The sequence below is a fragment of the Solanum dulcamara genome, chromosome 9, assembly GCF_947179165.1.
Source record: "Solanum dulcamara chromosome 9, daSolDulc1.2, whole genome shotgun sequence".
NCBI lineage: Eukaryota > Viridiplantae > Streptophyta > Magnoliopsida > Solanales > Solanaceae > Solanum > Solanum dulcamara.
The window spans coordinates 72142274-72163410 of NC_077245.1; the positions used below are offsets into that span (position 1 = coordinate 72142274).

Below are 21137 nucleotides of genomic sequence, written 5' to 3' on the forward strand. Positions count from 1 at the left end.
GGAAAGAGATCAGTGAGGGTGAGAGATAGTGGGGACGGCGGAGGTGCGGTGGAGGGAAGAAGAAAAGGAGGGAGGCGGCGTTGTTGTCTTCTCTTCTCTTTGGAGAAGATGAAGAGAGTGTAGAGAGATGGAGATAGTTAGGTTGAGAGTTAGAGAGAGAGTGTGGAAAAAAAAAGTCAAGTTAGTTTTAGGATTTTGGGTAATAATAAATAAAAAAAATAGGAAAATGATAGAATTAATTATGGTCATTGATCAAGATGTAATAGACGGTTGAGATTAAAGTTGGAGGATATAAAATTAGACCACTACTTATGTATGTACTATGTAAATATATGCATATATGTATATATAACATGCGTATGTATATAATACGTACTAAATAGACGTATAATTAACATAGTTAACCGAAATATATAATAAACTTAATTAAGTAATAATTTTATATGCACATGTATATAAAACGTATTAAAATAAATATGTAATATGTGTATATTAATATGAATAAGTAACTTATAAAATAAACTTAGTTAAAAAATATTTTTTATATAAAGAAAATACACACACATACATAATATATACTAAATAGATACGTAAGAATATTTGAACGTATTAAGCTTATTATAAAAATAATAATTATAATAGTAATAATATTAATAAATAGAAACAATATTATAAATTATGAATGTCAAAATATACGATTTATTTATTAAACTAAATATAAACTTATTTAATTAATAAAGAAATAATTTTGAAAAATGCGTATTTATTAAGATAGCAATCCAAAAAGTAGTTATGAGTTGGTCAAAATTGGGTGTCAACAATCATTATATTACCTCCAAATTTGATGGTTTTTAGTTTTTGTCTTTCAATACTTTAAGTAAGTGGGGAAAATAAGGTAAAAGGGACCTTTGAGAGTGAAATGAAGGATAGGAGATTTGTATTTTTTTTTATTTTTTTATTTATAAATATTTAATTAGATGTTAATTATGAAGAGATGAGGTTGAATTAGAATATTTAAAAGTTTAGGGTAAAAATTAAAAGATCAAAAACTTTTAATAAAACCATAATTTTCATTCATTTACTCCACTTTTTTAAACTTATGTTCTCTATTTCCCTCTTCTCTTCTCTTTTCTTTACTCCATTTTTTAAAACTTCTGTTCTTCATTTCCCTACCCTCTTTTCTTCTCTTTTCTTCATTTTTTAAACGCTCTTGTTTCTTTTTCTTTCATCTTCTTCTTCCTTAACTTCTTTACTTTTTTTCTTCTCCGTTTTTTCCTTTCTTTTTAAATTTTTTGTGTTTTCATTTTCTTCTTCTTCGGATGTTGTCATTCTCATTTTTTTCTTCACTCCGATTTGATTGTGAAAATTATATTAAAAAATTGATGAAAAGAGAAGAGAACAGAAGAGAGAATATGTTGTAAATGTTTATATAAATATGAGTTGTTCAAGCAACCAAGAAGATATTTAAACAACCAAAAGTTGTTTAGTTCAAACAACCAGAAGATATTTAAACAACCCTAAATTGTTTAGTTCAAACAACAGAAGTTGTTTAAACAATCAAAAATTATTTAAGCAATCAAAAGTTGTTTAGTTCAAACAATCAGAAGATATTTAAACAACCCTAAGTTGTTTAGGTGTTTTTTACAACCCTCTTATATGTTGGACCTATTTATGAATAGCAAAACTTTGGGGTGTATAAAAATATTCTTTTTTAAATTAACATAACCCATTAATACCTAATTATACTAGAATCATTTTATCCAATTTTTAAAACTTGTGTCCTATATCCTCAAATAGATAACTCAAAAATCTCTTTTAATTAAAATCCCCAACTCTCAAACATTCCTTTTACCTAATTTTCCCAATTTAGTTCATAACTCTCCTCCACTCTGCTCAAAAACTTCAAATCTTCAAAATCAATGAAAAGAACTCTCAAAATCTGGCTCCGAAACCAAAATCAAATCCAAATGTGCAATTCACAGTCGGAGAAACGAAAATGGAAGATGAAATTATCTTCCGAACAAGCCAAATTATTTCTTTTTTGGTACAGAAATATATCAGCTATGAAGGTTACTACTATGTTTTCTTTGTCTCTTTGTCTTTTCAGAATTTGGGTATTAACTAGAAATTTGTGTCATCCAGTAATTTTTCTCTTTTTTTTGGGGGAGTTACAGATTGTTCCCTTATTATATGTCATTTTTGAACTCTGATGAATTGGGGTTTCAAAATTTATATGCTACTGTATTTGCTTTACGTACATGATTTTTATATGCTTTATTTGACCCGAGGGTATGTACACACCACCCTGTTCAGACCCCAATTGAAAAATTATATTGTGTATGTTGTTGAGAGAGAGAGAAAGATAGAAACTTTACAGGTTGAAAAATCCTAATGTGACATATCTATGCTATATTATCAGATATGAAGGTTATTACTGTGTTTTCCTTATCTCTGAATCTTGGAATTTTGATTTGTATCTCTATGGTTTGAGAATTTTATCAAAAACAACCTCTCAACCTTCCCAAGACCCCGGATATGAGATTACACTGGTATGTTGTTGTTGGTTTGAGAATTTTGGGTAATGTTAGTATGTATTTGGGGGTGTTACAGATTGTTCCTCATTTTGATATTTCAGTTCTGTAACTCTAATGGTTTCATTTTCAATAGACTGTAGAAGCTCTAATTACAAGACAGACAATTCAGTGTGATATCTATATGCTATATATACTTTGTGATATGCCTTTCAGCTAAGTGTGCTAGAATTTTTAGAGTCCCGATACATGTACCGAAAAGGGAAAACTAAGAAAAAGAGAAAATAAGTTCTATCTGCATTTCTGTTTTCTATTGAGGAATTAATTACTCATTCGATGATTACCTTTTGTTCAAAGTGGCTAGAATTTTTTCCTTTATCATTTTGTTGGACTTTATTCTCAAACTTATAAGCTTTTAGTATTTCAAGATGTATCCGAGTGGTAGAAGATGCAACTGTTATGAGTAGGACAATCTTAGAATGATATTTACTTAATATTATTGAGATTTGTCCTTTTAGCTTATCACTTTCAAGAAAGTAAAGCTTTTCAGATGCCATACAAACATTATGCTCCCAAAACCCTGACTTCAAATTTTGGTGTGGATATTTTCTGTTACCATGGAGTACCATTTTACTAGTGAATCATGAATTGGTTCATCCACATGAACACAATGCACCAGCAATTTTTCACGTCAAATGTAGCCATTTAAACACCTGCCCTGCCCCCCCCCCCCCCAAACAACGAAGAAAAAGGAGACAAATGGGATAATGGGGATAAGTAGTGGAATAGTGGAGATAAGATTAGATGGCTACCTCATATTAATGTAATTGATACTCTTAACCCTTTAATTGGAAAAAGTGGGACAAACGAAATAAGTAAAAGTTGTTAACAACGACGACTATGTGCTAAAACAGTGTTACAAATATCCTTTCTTTCTCTCTAAATTAGTGGTGTAGAAAACACCCAAGGGTGTGGTCTAGTGGTCAATGAAGTGGGTTAAGAACTATGAGCTTTCAGGTTCAAATCCCAGTAGATACAAAAACATAGGGTGATTTCTTTCCATTTGTCCTAACCTTGTTAGTTAGAGTTAGTACTTGTTGCTGGTGGAAGGTGATAGGTATCCCGTGGAATAAGTGGAGGTGCACAAAATTTTGCCCGGACACCACTGTTATCAAAAATAATAAAAATATAATTAGTAGTGTAGATAGATGGTCTAGAATACATATTTTCCGAAAGAATTCCATGCGATTTCCAAATGCACTGACATCTGCTAGGATATTATCAATTGCGAGATATTGTTGACCAAATCTTAAGAGTGTTTGCATTCAATAGGTGTAACATTACTGATTTTGGCCTTACAATATTGTTCCCATCCAAGAATATGAGAAATATAAAATAATTCTTTTCTTAGGACTTAGTTTCCATAAAAAATTAAAAGTAACAGCATATATTTTATAAACATGTGGCTGTTGGGAGATTGTATTAAGTGGTTATTTAGTTGTAATAGAAAGGGTCAGATTATGATTCCTGCCATAAGGTGATGTTCTGCAAATTGAAGTCTGGAGAAGGAAAATTTGGGCAATGAACATTTCTTAGATGTACCCCACGAGTTTTATGTTTTTCTTAACTTAATAATGCTTTCATCTCATGTATTTGGTGATGAGAGGGAAACACTTTTCTTGGAACGTCTAGCTAAAACTCAAATGAAAGATAATTGAAGAACATATCAGTCTTTTGGTTTCTCATATAACATGACCTATTCTAACTGAGGTAAGTCATTCTAACTGCTATGGACTTGTATGTCAGCCCTAGATTATTCTGGACCTCTAAATTTATCCTTTTCACAGTTTTTATTTCGAAGGTCAAGATTGCTGGGAAACTAGGAGAATTTCTTGGCATTTGATCATATTCAAGTTTGTCATCTGTGATTTATTTAAAATTGAAAAGGGATTTACAATTTGTTAGCTTCTAATTTTTCATCAAAAACAATTATTAGCTTCTACTTGGTGCATTCTGTGGTGTCCATTTGATAAATGCCCATCTTTGATGTGTCTACAACATTGTTCTTCCACAAGAGACTTTATGGAAGTTATTCACCTTTTCGAGTTTTTTCAAATTACTTTAAAATATTTGTCTCTCCGGTGAAACAAATCTTAAGTATTTTAGTTGTTAAAAACGCGGACTTTGTTCTGCCAAAGATAGTAAGATTCTGTAGATTGGTGCTTTTGTTGATTGTGGTGTGGAGTATTTCGTTCGAATTTTCTGCCAAAATATTTCAAAATCGAATGTTTTGGTACACCATTTGTTCAACTGGGTGCCTTTTTTAACTTAATGTGGAGCAAGGCAAAAGGCAGATTTAGGATTTTAAGTTAGTGGGTGTAAAGTACCCCGAGCTGCTCCTTTGTGCCAATATGTGCAAACTTATTATAAATACATATCTTCTAATGCTTTTTAACTATATAGTATGAGTGATAGCACTTAGCAGCGAGTGTGCATATGCCATTGTTGCATCCTCTATGTGCAAGTCTATAGATCTCTTTCAGATATCCTTCTGATTAGTCTCTAACAAATATAGAAAGATATGCTTCATTGCTGTAGTTGTAGTTCACCTTAAGCACAATTTTCTGTCGGCGTGTCTTATGAATATTTTTTTGATACAGAATGTCGTGTCTTTTAATGTAACCTTCTTTCTAATAACAAAAGTTAAAAATAGAGGGCGTGATCTTTTAATTATATACTTTTTGGACCCAATGTAGTAAGGACTTGTAGATCTTATTCCTAATACAGAAACATCTGGTCAAATTCTTACTATTTTGAGCATCTTGAATATCCCTTTTCCTATTATTTTTTTTACCTTCCCAGAGCTAGTTCACTAATCGGACATTTACTGTTTGCTTGCTTTAAATGGTTAACAACTTTTAAAAACAAATATGAAGGGACTAAATAAAGGAACTACAGGCACCAGAGTAATTTTTCTCCACAGTCATTTTTTACTGTATTAATCTTGCTTATTTAGCCAGTGACCGTATCAAAGTCTTACTATATATGTGAACTTTGGTTGCTTTCCTCCATGTTGATGTGCACCTTAACATCTAGATAAAAAATTCGCGTTTGCGGTCATTCTGTTTAAATGTCCCACCTACTTGTTCCCCTTAACAGGTACTCACTAGTGTAGTTAAAATCATCAACAACAACATACCTAGTAAAATCCCACAAAGTGGGGTTTGGGGAGGTTAGAGTGTACGCAGTTACCCCTACCTCCTGTACACAGTTACCCTTACCTCGTGGAGGTAGACTGTAGTTAAATCAATAGCTGATTAAAGAAGTAGGAGTCTTGCTGCCATTCTTTCTGTTAACCAAGTGTCAAGGGCTACAGAAAATCATATATAGATGCACCAAATATATATGCTGGTCTTTGGCATATATGGAAGTTATCCAATTTGGGAGAACTCTTCAAAACTTCCCTTTCGTGTCAAACCTTTCATTGTGTAGATCCAACAAAATGAGCGCCGACCGAACATGCAATAGCTCCTCCTGGACTAAGGAGGAAGACAAGGCATTTGAGAATGCTTTGGCCGTATATTCTGGAGAAAGTGATCAATTTCTGAAGATCGCTGCTGCTGTTCCTGGGAAATCCATTCAAGAAATTATAGAACATTATAATGTATTAGTTGAAGATATTAACGATATTGAGTCTGGAAGGATTCCACTACCTAAATATGAGAGAATGCAAAGTTCTTCCAGCTGCAGAAGTAGATTATCGGGAGCAGAGGTAGAACGGCGAAAAGGGACTCCTTGGACTGCAGAGGAACACAGGTGAGGCTTTTCCTGAATATTTTGTAATTACCATGTTAGTTTGGTTTGAAACATCTGACTAAATTGATGACTAATTGATCTTTTCAATCATGAGTTTCTTGATAGTTGAATAAGTTTTATTGTTTACAGTGATTTAAAAGTTGCTTCTTTAAGAAGTTCTTTGCAACAAAATGCTTCTTTTTTCCTGTTATTTTTTAGATCGACAAGTCTGTCTATTTGGACCAAAAAATTGACAGAAGCTGTGTTATTCTATAATCGTAACTAAAATCATTTCTATTTTTATAGTATGTTTAAGTATATAGTAGATTCTTAGTTGGTCTGGTGTGAAATTTTTGAATTAGAATACGCTACTCAGAAAATTTGATGTCTGAAAATATGGAAGAAAGCCCCTATGCTTTGCTAGTAATTTCTTCAATTTTCTTTGAGTTACTTTTTCTCAAGAAAAATTAAATGCAGTGCTATTTTTTCTATGTAAGTTGTCTTTTTCATTGAAGAGTGGAGTACAGCTTGATATCAGTTTTGTAACGTAATTCATTCTGTCATTAGTATAATTGTTATTCGCAAATAGCTGAGTGACGTATTATATATGGACAAGGTACCGTAGACATCAGACTTATAAAGGCTTCAATCTAACTCGTGCTGGAAACACTAGTGAATTTGTTGTTGACGAATAATGATGTGAACAATATAGGTATATCGCCACCAAGCTTAGTTCATTTTTAACTAAAAACCTCTAGTTTCTTCGTTAGCACCTTATGAATTTTGAATACCATGCGAAGACCAAAGAGGCAGTTAGATGCTGGCAATAAATGATTGGGTCAAATAGACTAGAGCAAATTTGTGTATTGGAAAAACTTTCCAGCTTACAATACTTATATATATCTTTCCTTTTCTTGGTGTGGTTTTTCATATCCTTCTTTTAAAATAACAATTGCGAGGATTGTTATTCTTCTATTCCATTTTTCTCAAGATAAGAGAATTATATCCTTCTACAGTTTGAGAAGGATTGAATAGAGAGAGACTATTGCAACAACAAATGATGTGGTGAGTGAGGAGGTGATTCTATAGACATTTCTTTCTTGATAAGTGGGATGATCCTAAAAACATCAAAGTATCATCCAGTGAGTGGCACCTTACTAGTCTTTATTGTATTGTTTTGGCTGGGTGCAGGTGGTCAGTATTGATACATGCGTGCTGAAATAACACCGAACTTGTTAATTCGAACTTAATTAGATGTGTTCATTGTTTACAGATGGAAGTAAAAAATGTCTATATAATCGTAAGGACTGTGATTAGAGTTTCAAAGATGCATAAACTTGTGCTGGAGAGAATGCATTAGTTTCAAGAGATATTGTCTTTGCACGGATTATTTTCCAAGGCTAGTAACTTCTTTAATCTTCTTTCCTTTCTTAGGTCGTTTCTCCAGGGGTTGGCGATTCACGGAAAGGGTGATTGGCGGGGTATATCAAGGAACTTTGTGTTTTCTAGAACACCAACACAGGTGGCAAGCCATGCCCAGAAGTTCTACAGTCGATTAAATGACAATAACAACTCGAAGAGGAGAAGAAGCATTCATGATATCACTAGTGTGGGTGCTGCTAATATTACTGAACCTTCACAAGGACAAAAATCTGACGAGTTGATAGGACCTTGTGGAAGACAATTGCAGTGGCCAATCGCCGACTATGTGACTGAAGCTTTCGATGCAGGGATGCTATCTTTACCAGGGACAATTACAAACTGCACAACTGATGCTATTGAAGGACCATCAGCTGTTAACCCCGAGAAATTCCCGCTTGGTGCTACTCTTGGTAGTGAGTTGAATAGTTCATTTCCCGGCGTGAGCGAGTTCCTGCGAAGTAGAGAAGAACCAATCATTGTACCGGCAGAAGGCACCTCTAGAGTATGCCATGGGGTTGACACTAGGATATCTCCATCATTTAGTGTGCAACCATCAGGTGCTGGTGGCACCGGAATGTACAATCATCCAGTTTCATTTCCCGACGTGCATGAGTTCCTGCGAGGTGTAGAAGACCTAATCACTGTACCGGCAGAGGGCACCTCTGGAGCGTGCCATGGGGTTGACACTAGGACATCTCCATCACTTAGCTTGCAACCATCAGTTGCTGGTGGCACCAGAATGTACAATCATTCAGTCACTGTACCGGCAGAGAGCACCTCTGGAGCAAGGTGTGGGATTGACACTAGGACATCTCCATCACTTAGCATGCAACCGTCAGTTGTTGGTGACACCAGAAGGTACACTCATCCAGTCACTGTACTGGCAGAGGGCACCTCTGGAGCGAGGCATGGGGTTGATACTAGGACATCTCCATCAGTTGCTGGTGGCACAGGAATGTACCCTCATCCAGTCAATAATGTTGGGTATGATCTGGAAGAGCTAATGACCAAGCAGTTGGTTGGAGCCAGTCAAGTAGATTCTACCATTAACACTGCAAGTTTGCCATTACCAATTGCTGATCATGTTGGAGTCCATGGTTGTACAGCTTCTAGCAGCGGCACTAAGAATGGTTTTGCAAGCACCGTGGGAGCTCCTGAGGGAGGTTTATCTGTCGATTCCATGCAATTACCATCAATTCCTGGCAGTAGTGGCAGTGGAACTTATCCCTGTTGGAATCCTAGCAGCAACGACGACAGTATCTTTGATCTGGAAGACCTATTCTCAGATCACATATTTGGTTTTGGCAAATAAGAATCTGTTGTTTATAGTGACAAATCATAATCTGTCCATGGTTTCACTAGAACAACCACTGCTTTGTTGCGGATGAGCCAATGCAGCTGAAGCCTATTACTTCACGAACTCTCGTGCCATTACACGTTCCTTGCCCTGCTGGTTCATTTGCAGCATCTCCTAGTAGATCGTTCTATCGTCGTGTCCTTTTAGATATGTCTCTATTTCCATATCCAGTGCTGGTTCTATTTGTGTATTATGGAATAGCAAACTTTATCAGTAGCTTATGTACATAGAACTACTTAGAACAGGTACCCCCTCCCCCCACCCCCCACCCCCTCCCTGTTTCTCTTTATGTCATTTGGTGTGCAAGCAGGTCTTTAAACTTCTTGTTCATATATAAAAAGCATGTTTTAGTAGTTTTGAATCTTATTTTCTGCTTGCTTTGAAAAATTTCTTGGTTTGTGCAGTCTACCTTCCCTATTTTGTGTCTTATCCAAGTTAATCAGTGAGGTGAAACTATATTTTAAAATCAAAAACTTGTTAATTTTTGTAGGAATTTTTAAAAATAGATAGTTTTTTAGTGTTTGATGTTATGACACAAAGACAAACCATTATAGTTAGTGTTAAAATTTTATTATATTAGCGATGCATTATTTGATTTTTAAATACAAGGATCGTATTTTTCACTAAACAATATTAGAGGGGCATTCAAAATAATTCATTCTAATATATAGTCAAATTAATATCTAATCAAATATTTAGACAAATAAAAATATTTATACAAGTATTTTGTCCTTGATTTTCTATTTTCCATCACCTATTTATACAAATAAAAATAATAGATAATATAATAGCTTTTAAATATATTACAAAAATAATACAAAAGTATTAATAAAAATAAAGGTATATCCTATAAAAAAAAAGATTATCTATTTGTATTATAAGTAATTTTTATTTTTTAATTTAAAAAATACTTCATTATTGACAAACAAAAATCGTTTAACTTTTTTTGACTTCAATAGTGTTAGATGCCTAATTATTGTTAATTACTATTCCTCTTGGGGTTCTCAAAGTTGCATTTGATTTTTGTTCTTTGGTTAAATACATGGGTAATTTCGTACTTGCTCATGTTAATAATTTCAAATCTTATTTAAAATGTGAATTGCGGTAAATTAACAACTAACACAAAATTAATCAATGTATGATGAATTCTAACAATACATATTGTGAGATAAAGAGAGTGAGATTATTTATGGAAAAATCCAACTTATTTGATATTAAGATCCATTTATTATTAAAAACAATTACACAAATTACCATCAAAGGTAAAATATTTATCCAAATTTGTCCATATGTAAACTATTTATCTACAAAGCTCAAAGAATTTACACGAAATACTAACACACTCCTTAGCATCTGATTTTACTTTTTAGGCGCCATATTGACCTTGAATTATGTATGGCCTTTTCTCAGTGGTTTCTATCGATTTTTTGCCAGCTGTTTTTGTTCTTTTCTGTCAACTGTTGATTGCTTGATTAAATATACAAATGATTTACCTATGTGAGTTTAAAAATGTGAATTAAAGTAAATTATCAACTACCACAAAATTAATCAATTTATATATGATGAATCCTAAGAATACAAATATCGTGAGAGTAAATGGAGCGACATTACATACGGAAAATTCAATTTCTTAGATATTAAGATTCACTTATTATTAAGGAAAAATTACACAAACTGCTTATCAAAGGTAAACTATTTATCGAAATTTACCCATATGTAAACTGTTAATCCACAAAGCTCAACGAATCTACTTGAAATACTCAAATATTTCTTAGCATTTGATTTTACTTTTTAGACGTCAGATTGATGTTAAATTATGCATGTTCTTTTTTAAACGATTTTTATCTATCTTTCGCCAGCTGTTTTTGCCCTTTTATATCAATTGCTTTTGTCATTTGCCTGATTAAATATACAAATAATTTTGTCTGTGTGAGTTTGCTCTTGTTAACAATTTCAAATCTTGTTTTAAAATGTGAGTTACAGTAAATTAACAACTACCACAAAATTAATCAATTTATATATGATGAATCCTAGCAATACAAATATTCCTTGAGAGGGAATGGAGCTACATTACATACAAAAAAATTCAAGTTATTTGATATTAAGGATTACTTATTATTAAGAAAAAAATACACAAATTAATTATCAAGTAAAAATTTTATCTAAATTACCCGTATGTAAACTATTAATCCACAGAGCTCGAAGAATTTGCTTGAAATACTCACGTCACACTGGTATTCCTTTTTTTTTTTTCTCTCTTGTATTTTTAGTTAGAATATTTCTTCCTTCTTTTTTTTTTTTCCTTTCTCTATTTTTGTCTTTTCTCTTTCACTTTTCTTTTTAAAGATAAAAATAAAATACAAATAGTAGCTAACAATTTTATACTAATAAAAATATAAATAAATAAATAATTAGATTACAACAAGAATTAATTATTAAAATACTAAAGTTACTAGTTTATTTATTAAAATTTAAATTAATAAAAAATATTTCTTGTAATTTTTTTCTTTTGTAAATGAAAACAAAATTTATATCTGAAATATCATTCTATTTTTCCACAAGTAAATTAAAAATGATATAATATCAAAATTAAGTGTAAACTGTTTTCTTATATATAAAAACTTTATTTTAGTTTTAAAAAATGAACATGTTCTCTATGAGACTTTATTAATATATGATATATATTAAATTGGTATCACATAGGACTAAATATTTTTGAAGGAACGAACTTGACCTTTATGATATATCTTTTAAGGAATATCAAACATCTAAGTTACCTTAACAATATATGATATAATATTATGTGAGTATTATAAAGGAATGAAAGAGTATCTTTTTTTTAAAAAAAATATAAAGAATATGTCCTCTATGATGCAAGTATATGACATATGTTATATTGGTCTCATAAAGGACCAAACTCTTTTTTGAAGGAATGAATAGATCTCTTTTTTAATAGAATGGATCATTCTCTATGATATCATGTATGTTACTTCAATTGGTAACATTTCCATAAATTAGTATAGATAGAGAGCATATGTACCAATATATATAATATTATATTGTAAATATATAAGCTTTAACATAAACTTTTTATTGACAATTAAAGAATTATCAAATAGAACTAGTGTTGAAAATCGAGTTGTGTCACCTTTCTTTATAAGTGGAAGTTCATCCGGGTCTCAGGAGTGAGATATGTGAATGAAATTGTCTTTATTCAATCTTTAACGCGAATGTTTCTCCGCAAATTTATATTAATTGAGATCAAAATAAATATCAAATATTAAGTGGGAAACAATAACAAATCATTCTCACAAAGTGAGATTTGGAGAGATTAGAATGTACGTAAATTTTATCCCTACCTCATGGAGATAGAAATACTGTTTTCGAAAAGCCCTCAACTCAAGTGAATCAAATCAAAATAGTAATGAAAAAAATAACAGTAAAAAAAATATGACAACTAATAAAAAAATAATGCACAACACACATACAAGAAACACTAACATCAACATTATAATACAATCACCTAAACATAATAAATACTAGATACAAATAATCAAAATCTATATCAAAAAGACGAATAATAGGACACGATGCTCTAAACTATCGCCAAGCTTGATCTCATCAAAAAAGAGTTGAGATTTGCCATGTATACAAAGGTGACTAAAATCAAAACTAGTAAAAGAAGAGGAACCTAATTGTACATTTAGGACTAAAGAAAAAGACAGTTGATCCAAAAAAAGAAAAATCCCATATTTTTTCCTCCTTAAAGCACTCCAGAAATGTAGAACAAACCTCACTGGTGAAGTGTGGGATCTTCAAAAATAATCCAAGATTTTGAGTTGGGTGTTGTTGAATTTGCGAAATGGAAAGTGGGTTTACAGCAGAAGATCTTTCCACAATCGGAGGAATTGCTACTGTATCACTCTTACATTCTTTCATACCTACACATTGGTTGCCTTTCTCCATTGTTGGCCGTGCTCAGAAATGGACTCTCTCTCGTACCCTTCTTGTCAGTTAGTACCCATCTTACTCTCTTATTTTCTTCTGCTGTTACATTTTTTCTATACGATTTTGTTGTAGATCTTGAAGATATGTGCTTTGGGTACTTGGTATTAGGTGGTGAAATGAAGAAGAAATTGATAAAGTTTTGATTTTGATGGATTCTTAGATCTTGTTGCTATTATGGGTGTTCTATTCCTTGCTTAGTTTTTTTGCTTCTTTTTTAAAGTTGTGGGTAAGGGAAGGGGAAGGGGAAATGGAGGAGGGGATTACGAGGTGGGAAATCAAACCCTCTCCAACGAGGTGGAAGTTCAGTAGCCAACCAACTGAGCTACTAAGGTTCCCAAGTTTTGTGAGGTTTTATGGGATCATATAAGCACAAAATGTAGATACAGCTGATATCATTTTTACAGCATTTTCTTGGAGCTTTTCTGCAATCAAGCTGGAGTAATTTGCATCACGACCTTTTGTGTTGATGAGTTGTGTTAGCTGCTTCTTTACTGTCTTCTGATGATTACTTTGGTGATTTCTGGTTTGGGAATTTGCCTGAGCGTCATTGTGTCATTTTGAGACAGAAATGGCAAACTACTCTCTCTCTCTCTCTCTCTCTCTCTCGTTTTCGTTTTGTCAGTTAGTACCTTCTGTCTTACTTGTTCTTTTACTTTTACATTTTCTGTGTGATTTTTCTGTAGATTTTGAAGACATGTGATTTGGGTTCTAGGAATTAGGTGTTGAAATGAAGAAGAAATTGATTAAGTCTTGATTTTGATGGGTGAATTTGATGCATTCTTAAATCTTGATGCTGCAATGGGTGTTCTATGCCGCAATGGGATTTCTTAAACTGTGATGCATAGTTCCTTTGATTGCTTTTTGGTGCACCCTTGTAGTTCCTTCTTGTATAGAAGATTGGGTGTTTTTAGTAGAGAATCATATTTTGATGTAGATTCTCTACTTTTTGGTATACCTCTTGTATAGGGGAGTTTTCCGTTCACATTGTTAATATCACTTATCTTATCAAAAAGGACTGTATAAGCACAAAATGTAGATATAGCCGAGATCATTTTACAGCATTTTGCACTCACTTCCATGATACCTTGGAACTTTTTTGCAATCAAACTAGAGGAATTTGCACCTTGGCCTTTTATATGGTTAAGTTGTGTAAGCTGCTTTACTTTATTCTGATGATTAATGTGGTGATTTCTGGTCTGGGTATTTCCCTGGGCATATGGGATTCTGAAACAAAAATGAAAAACTAGGTTCTCATTCATTTGGTTGCATAAGACAAAAACTTGAACTCTGAACAGGAAAGTGATTTAAGATCCTTAGCTGATTTTGTATAACTAAAGGGTTAGACCTGAGTTTTTGTAGGGATGATTCCTTCTGGCCTAGATAAAAAAATTTGCATTTCTCTCCATTTTTTGTTATCCTCTTTGAAGCACACTGATACGTTCTGGTTTATTAAGCTTGCTGAATTATTCAGAAGCAGCCCAATATCCAATATGTGCAATTTCCAAGAAAAGAAAATCAGGACATTCTAGGGAGAATATTTTTCCCTTACTGATAAGCTATCAGAAGAAAACGAAATTTAACTCATCCGGCACTTAAAGAGACTCAGGTACATGATTATCATGAAAATGAAGACTATTATGTGGAAATATCATATATTAAAAGGCAAATATTTAGCCGAAGGTAGGGATGGAAAATCCTGTTTTATCAGTATCATCTTCCACATATTCTGGAGATATGGCCTCTTGCCTTAGGTAGAAGAGCGACTTTCCAATATAGCTGAATTTTCAGATATGTTAGTATTTTCTCCACATGATGCAGCTTTAAAGTTATTCCCCTTATATTGTGGCAAAAATTAGTGACTTGAGCAGATTGTTGATGAGAGAAGACTTAAAATAAGGCTTAGTAATGGGGAACAGCCCTTCTTTTCGGTGAAGTTGATATTTGAATAAATGAAGTCTTCTCTTCAAAATATGCATTTTCCAGTAGCACTCAAGGGTGTGGCTTAGGGGTCAATAAAGTGGGTAAATATCACGGGAGATAAGAGTTCACATCCCAATAGAGACAAAAAGGGTATGTGATTTTTAACATATGTCTAAGCCTTGGTAGATAGACTTATCTTGTGCTTGTGGGAGGTAACATGTAATGGTTGAATAGTTGAGGTGTGTGCAAGCCTACTCGGATACTAGTGTTATAAAAAATGTATGGACTCGTATCATAAGAAGGGTGTGGGGGGTGGGTGTGTGGCTTGAGGTTTAAATGGCATCCTTTTCTATGGCTTGGATGTGCATAAGAATCAAGATATTTTGATAGACTTGTCAAAAAGATACCTTATCAAAACAAAACAAAAAAAAAAATTCAAAAAGATAAAGGAAGACATTCAAATTTCAAATAGAGCTTCTGCCTTCCTATGACGTGACTTCCATTAAATGAGAAATTTGGTCATATACTTGTTATTAGGCATTTATGGTTATTGCAAACAGAAACAGATGATTTTTTCCAGTTGTTATATTAATAGTTCTTTCTTTCAAGACGTATCAACGGGCTGATAGAGTGAGCATTACTCAATTAGACTATCCTGAGAGAAATTTGATACTCCATGTTTTTTCTCTATTATGTTCGCTTAAATTCCTCTATTTTACAAGACTTCCCTTTCTATTATAAAGGTGAAGGTAGTCAAATATATAAAGGCTAGTTGCTGCAAACTAAATATAACTTCATTCAAGGAAGGTTAGCATGTCTCTGTGCAAGGATGAGATGCACATTGTGAAATGGTCCAAAATTTTGTTTATGTTCATTTCTTTTATCATATTAAAATATGTATATAAATTCAGTCAAGGAATGTTGAATTGATTTAGTTGTTGATGCAAACCATAACTATAAGTTATGTAACTTCAATCTAGGAATGGGTTGTGAAAACTTTATCCAATATTATGTTGTTTTTGAGCAAGTGTGCTACAGCTTTTCTTGATAAGGTTGAAAGTTTTTCTTGTGTTGTTTTTTGGCACTCAGTAATTCTTGTGAATTATAGCCAGTGTTGTTGGTAATAAGCTGCTTCTTAGGTTTAAAACATTATACGGAAAAGGGCCTAAAATGCCCTCGAACTATTGGAAATGGTACAAAAATGCTCTTCATCCATCTGTTAGGCCTAAAATGCCCTTGATATCCACCTTTAGGTCCAAAAATGACCTTTTCTTTAACAAAAAATGGCATTTTAGGCCTAATAGATGGATGTGGGCATTTTTGTACCATTTCCAATAGTTCGAGGACATTTTAGGCCATTTTCTGTAATTAAAATTCTGTTAAATAAATTTTGATTTATAATTAATTTTAAATAATTAAATTGTAACCAATAGATCACCGCCCCGTTTTTAAAAAAATTATTTAATTAAAATTTTGTTAAATAAATTTTGATTTATAATTAATTTTAAATAATTAAATTGTAACCAATAGATGGCCACCACGTGTTTAAAAAATTATTAAAATTATTTAATTAAAATTCTGTTAAATAAATTTTGATTTATAATTAATTTTTAATAATTAAATTGTAACCAATAGATGACTGCCACGTGTTTAAAAAAATTGTTCAAATTATTTAATTAAAATTTTGTTAAATAAATTTTGATTTATAATTAATTTTAAATAATTAAATTATAATCAATAGATGGCCGCCACGTATTTAAAAAAATTATTCAAATGATTTAATTAAAATTCTGTTAAAAGGGCCTAAAATGTCCTTTTCCGTTAAAGAAAAGGTCATTTTTGAACCTAAAGATGGATGTCAAGGGCATTTTAGGCCTAATAGATGGATGAGGGGAATTTTTGTATCATTTTCAATAGTTCGAGGGCATTTTAGGTCTTTTTACGAACATTTTATGGACAAACTTATTCGTGTCTTAAAATTCAGAAGATCTTTGTAATTGATCAATATTGTTTCTACTTTAACCACTAAATAGTATATATATTCATAAATTTGAGCACTATCTGATGTAGAGATCTGCGTTTAGGTCAACCTTTTGCCTTATTAATCTGTGTTATATCTTCTCGGACACTGAGATTGAGACAGTTGAACAAGAATGACAGTTTGCTGTCAGAAGTCTGGTTAGAATTTTGAGTTTATACTGAATACTAAAATTAGATCATGATACATTTGGGTTTTTGACAACTAGATGCTTGCAGCCCTCAAATGGTGGAAGATGAAGTAGAATAAACATTGGTGCATAACCTTTACACTTAAATTGGTAGTTATAATACTGAGCTGTATGATAGAGGAGAAAGATTGAGTTTAGATACAAAGTCAATGCATGAGCAATTACCTTTTGTTACTTTTGATCGGTTTGGTTTTCATGTATGAATGATTTCCTAATTCACATATTCTGCAGCAACTGCAATTAATCATTTATTTTACCCTAGAGTATGAATTGCATTAAGCTTTTGATTCAGCTACTGCAGTACCTATATTAAGCAATACTTTGTAAGCATCCTTAGAAAGGAAAAAAAAATATTCTAAGCATCACTTGGTGCACCTCAGAAAAACATGCATGACTCGACTGCTAAAAGTTTGCTGCTAAAACCTAATGCTTCTGAAGTATTACATAACATTTCCACCTTTTTGTCTGAATCCTTTCAGGTAGTCACTAGTTTCCTCCAAAAGTCAGATGCTAATATAGTTTTCTCCCTCCGTTTCAATTTGTTTGTCTAGTTTTGACTTGGCACAGAGTTTAAGAAATTAAAGAAGACTTTTGATTCTTGTGGTCATAAACTAAAGATATGTAGAATGAACCAAAATGCCCTTCAATTTTGTGATCTTAAACAAGTCATGTGGAAAGTTAGAAATAACGAGTTGTCAAAAAAGGAAAGGGACATTCTTTTTGAGACGGACTTAAAAGGAAAGTAAGACAAACAAATTGAAACGGAGGGATTATTAATTACACATAAATCTTGGTTCAACTGTGAGGTTACTTTTAGATACTTGTCTTATTTTATTTGAAATGATTGAATTTATGGAGATAACTATCTCCACTCAAAATGCATTTTTCTCTAATACTAAAGCATTTGAAGTAATCCAAGATTTTGTTGCTCCTTAGTCCTTTCGTCCTAACTGTTTGATTATTTGACCTAGTTAGAGCTTCGAAAGTCAAGCAATGTCATCTTTGGACACAAATTTCTCAAATATTTTCTTGAAATTGTAATTTCTGAAATTTGTGTTGGTTGTACTTTCCATTGTTTAAGTTTTTCCAAAGAAAAGGAAAAAAGTGTTGTCATCTGAAATCAACATAAGATTTGTCAATTAGACACTTAATTAGGTACTCTTTGCGAATGGAGTGAGTACCTCAAAAGCACTAAAATTCGGTTAAAGTGCCTGGATTTAATTCCTGCACGTGATACTAATCTAACTGCTCTTGTGACAGCTGCATTTGGAGCAGTATTACATGTAATATCCACTTCGATTCTTGGCATAACAGCAATAACTATAACAAACACAATTGCTGGCGAGGAATCAGTGCACAAACTGGCTTCCCTTTTGCTTATAGTCCTTGGTGGTAGTTATATCATTTTGTTTCTTTGCGGAAAGGGTGGTCACAGCCACTCACACAATCAACCCATGGAGAAAATGGCCGTAGCAGGGCTTGTCCTTGTTCCTGCATTGTCTCCCTGTGCAACCACTCTCCCTGTGTTTCTTGCTGTTGGAAACTCATCCTCCATGATGGTGCTTGCCATCATAGTTCTGTTATTCAGGTACTAATAATTCTAAATTTCACTTTACTTTATATTTAAGTGGATTACTTACGTCTCTTGTTGCTTTTCCTTTTCGGAAAACATAGCTTACTCTTGAGAAAAGGAATAGAAGCAAAACAACTTGATGTTATTAGAGAAAAGGATATGGAACAAGGGGGTGGGAGGAAGTAGTTGATTTAGATGGAGGGAGCCTTGAATGTGGGACCTTACCTATGTCAAGAATTTAGAGAAGACATTTCACCTTATACTCCTTACAAAAAGGTGAAAAAAGAAAAACGTCCAACTACTTAGAAAATTTAAGGGCATTTATAGAGTGAACCATCTACTTTCTTGAAATAAGATTATAAAGTTTTAGAGATGCCTAGTCCATTTTAATTCCTGTGGCTTTTGTATTTTATTGAAGTCACTATGTTAGTATTGAAGAGGAGCCTTGGCATAACTGATAGAGTTGTTGCCATTTGACCAAGCGGTGACGGGTTTGAGCCATGGAAACAACCTCTTGAAGAAATGTAGGGTAAGGCCATACAATAAACCCTTGTGGTCCATCCCTTCCGTCAACCTCGCGAATAATGGGAGCCTAGTTATGTCAGTATTGTTTGGGTTATAAAAACTTTTTTAATGCACATCAGTGACTATTACTTAATGTCATGGACTGTGAGAAGTGGTGAATGGATCTTGTTCATACCCGAGGAGGTGTGCTTCTCTTTATTTACCCGGTGCTATTATTTTAGGTTTCTCCTTCATCCTTCATCTAACCACCGAAAAAGTCATTTGGGCCACTCTGCTGCAAGAGTTGGTAAAACTTTCTATTTCTGTTCGAAGTTTAGATATGGAACTACTACATTCCAGGCTCCTGTATTGAACTTTTTTACAATGAAAGCCCGTCCATGCTAGTTGGATTTCTTGATATCTACATCATTATCAGGAGATGAGATTATCTATGTAGCTCCATTGTCAAAATGTCCATATAACACTCATTAGTTTTGCCAATTAACATCTCAGTGCTAAGACGTCTTTTGATTTATCCGAATTTCCGGATGCTTAACATAAATTTATACTTGCAGCACCATAACTGTGATGACCTCACTGGTGGCTCTATCATTTTACGGTGCAAGTCAACTCAAGTTTCACTGGGTGGAACGCTATGACAAGCTCCTCGTTGGTTCAGTGCTAAGTTTGGTTGGTATTTTGACCCTTCTTTTTCACGATCACGATCACGAAGGACACTCCGCGGGAGGTCATGTGCACAGAAAACTCATTGTGCTATAAGAAAATCATTCTTCAGCCAACAAATCTGTTTTCTGAAGCTTAGGATTCTAGTGCATATTTACCTCCAAAAAAGGAGGAAGGGGAGCCTTGGAGCAACGGTTAATTTGTTATAGGTCATGGGTATGAGATGTTGCCTACATTACACCCCCTTGGTGTATGGCCTTCCTCCGGGCTGCACTTTTTTTTTTTTAATTTACCTCAAGAAAAGCAATGTACAAATACACTTCTTTTTATTTCAAGTTGTGCAAGTATTATGACTATTCTGTTCAACAATTTTCAGTGTGTAACATGTATTGGTATTTTGCTTCATTTATTAGTTCCCATTTTCTTTTTTGAATTGATTTTTTGATCTAGCAGTTAAAATAGGGAGACACTCTGAATAGTTTCCCTTTTGATCAAACATATTCTCAAAAAAAAATATGAAAAGATAAATAAATTCAAATTAAGTGGATGAAAAATAACAGGTTAGTGGGTTTTGGATATCAGATCGTTATATAAAAATTTAAATAAATCAAAATAAAGTATATGAAAAATCATGCAAGATCTCTTAGATTGGGTTTAGAGCTAAGTGATTTTTTCTCATTTGTCAAACTTTGATGGATCGAATTATCTGGTATCTATAATAGTGGAGATAGCAAGCTGGCTCGAAAGTTATCATCATTATAAAAAAAATTTAGAAAAAAAAACACGCAGATTTTCTATCTTAATAGAAACAAGAAGGTTATTGAGCTTTAATAGTGAAAAGGACCCACCACCGAAAACCGTGATGAGTGGTAAGTATCACTTTATCCTTGATCAAATGTTTTAAATTTGTATTTTGTGAATGAGATCGTCTTTGGTAAGCGGCATTTTTCCCCAAAATGAGACTCCCCGACCCGAATTCAGATTATTAGAGTTCAAAAGCGGGTATCTAACGTCGGACGGAAAATAGAAAAAGGGCCCACCCTAGGTATAAGGAAAGGCTGAATGCAAAAGGTAGGAATAAATTCTAATACCTTAGAAAAACCAAAAATGTTTTT

General features: G+C 33.0%; 2 protein-coding genes across 3 annotated transcripts; both read left to right on the forward strand.

The window, feature by feature from the left end:
- Positions 1-1849: 1849 nt before the first annotated feature.
- On the forward strand, positions 1850-9353 carry LOC129902312 (uncharacterized). Its single transcript, XM_055977501.1, has 2 exons — positions 1850-6347; positions 7761-9353. The coding sequence occupies exons 1-2, from the start codon at positions 5956-5958 to the stop codon at positions 9058-9060; spliced, it is 1692 nt and encodes a 563-aa protein (XP_055833476.1). The 5' UTR covers positions 1850-5955; the 3' UTR covers positions 9061-9353.
- A 3474-nt stretch (positions 9354-12827) lies between these two features.
- Positions 12828-20303, forward strand: LOC129902221 (uncharacterized). 2 transcript variants are annotated; one of them, XM_055977325.1, is made up of 3 exons: positions 12828-13114; positions 18522-18849; positions 19914-20303. In XM_055977325.1, exons 1-3 carry the CDS (start codon positions 13090-13092, stop codon positions 20116-20118), a joined length of 558 nt encoding a protein of 185 aa, XP_055833300.1. In that variant the 5' UTR covers positions 12828-13089; the 3' UTR covers positions 20119-20303. The 2 variants fall into 2 exon arrangements, with proteins under 2 accessions (XP_055833300.1, XP_055833299.1); XM_055977324.1 differs by having other exon boundaries at positions 12830-13118.
- The last annotated feature ends 834 nt before the right edge of the window (positions 20304-21137 follow it).

Excerpts from the sequence above, each read along its gene's own strand:
- LOC129902312 (XM_055977501.1), top strand. The coding sequence starts at position 5,956 with ATGGAAGTTATCCAATTTGGGAGAACTCTTCAAAACTTCCCTTTCGTG. Across the intron at positions 6,348-7,760 it reads TGGACTGCAGAGGAACACAG|GTCGTTTCTCCAGGGGTTGG; the intron begins GTGAGGCTTTTC and ends TTCCTTTCTTAG.
- LOC129902221 (XM_055977324.1), top strand. The coding sequence starts at position 12,968 with ATGGAAAGTGGGTTTACAGCAGAAGATCTTTCCACAATCGGAGGAATT. Across the intron at positions 13,119-18,521 it reads CTCTCGTACCCTTCTTGTCA|CTGCATTTGGAGCAGTATTA; the intron begins GTTAGTACCCAT and ends CTCTTGTGACAG. Across the intron at positions 18,850-19,913 it reads ATCATAGTTCTGTTATTCAG|CACCATAACTGTGATGACCT; the intron begins GTACTAATAATT and ends TTATACTTGCAG.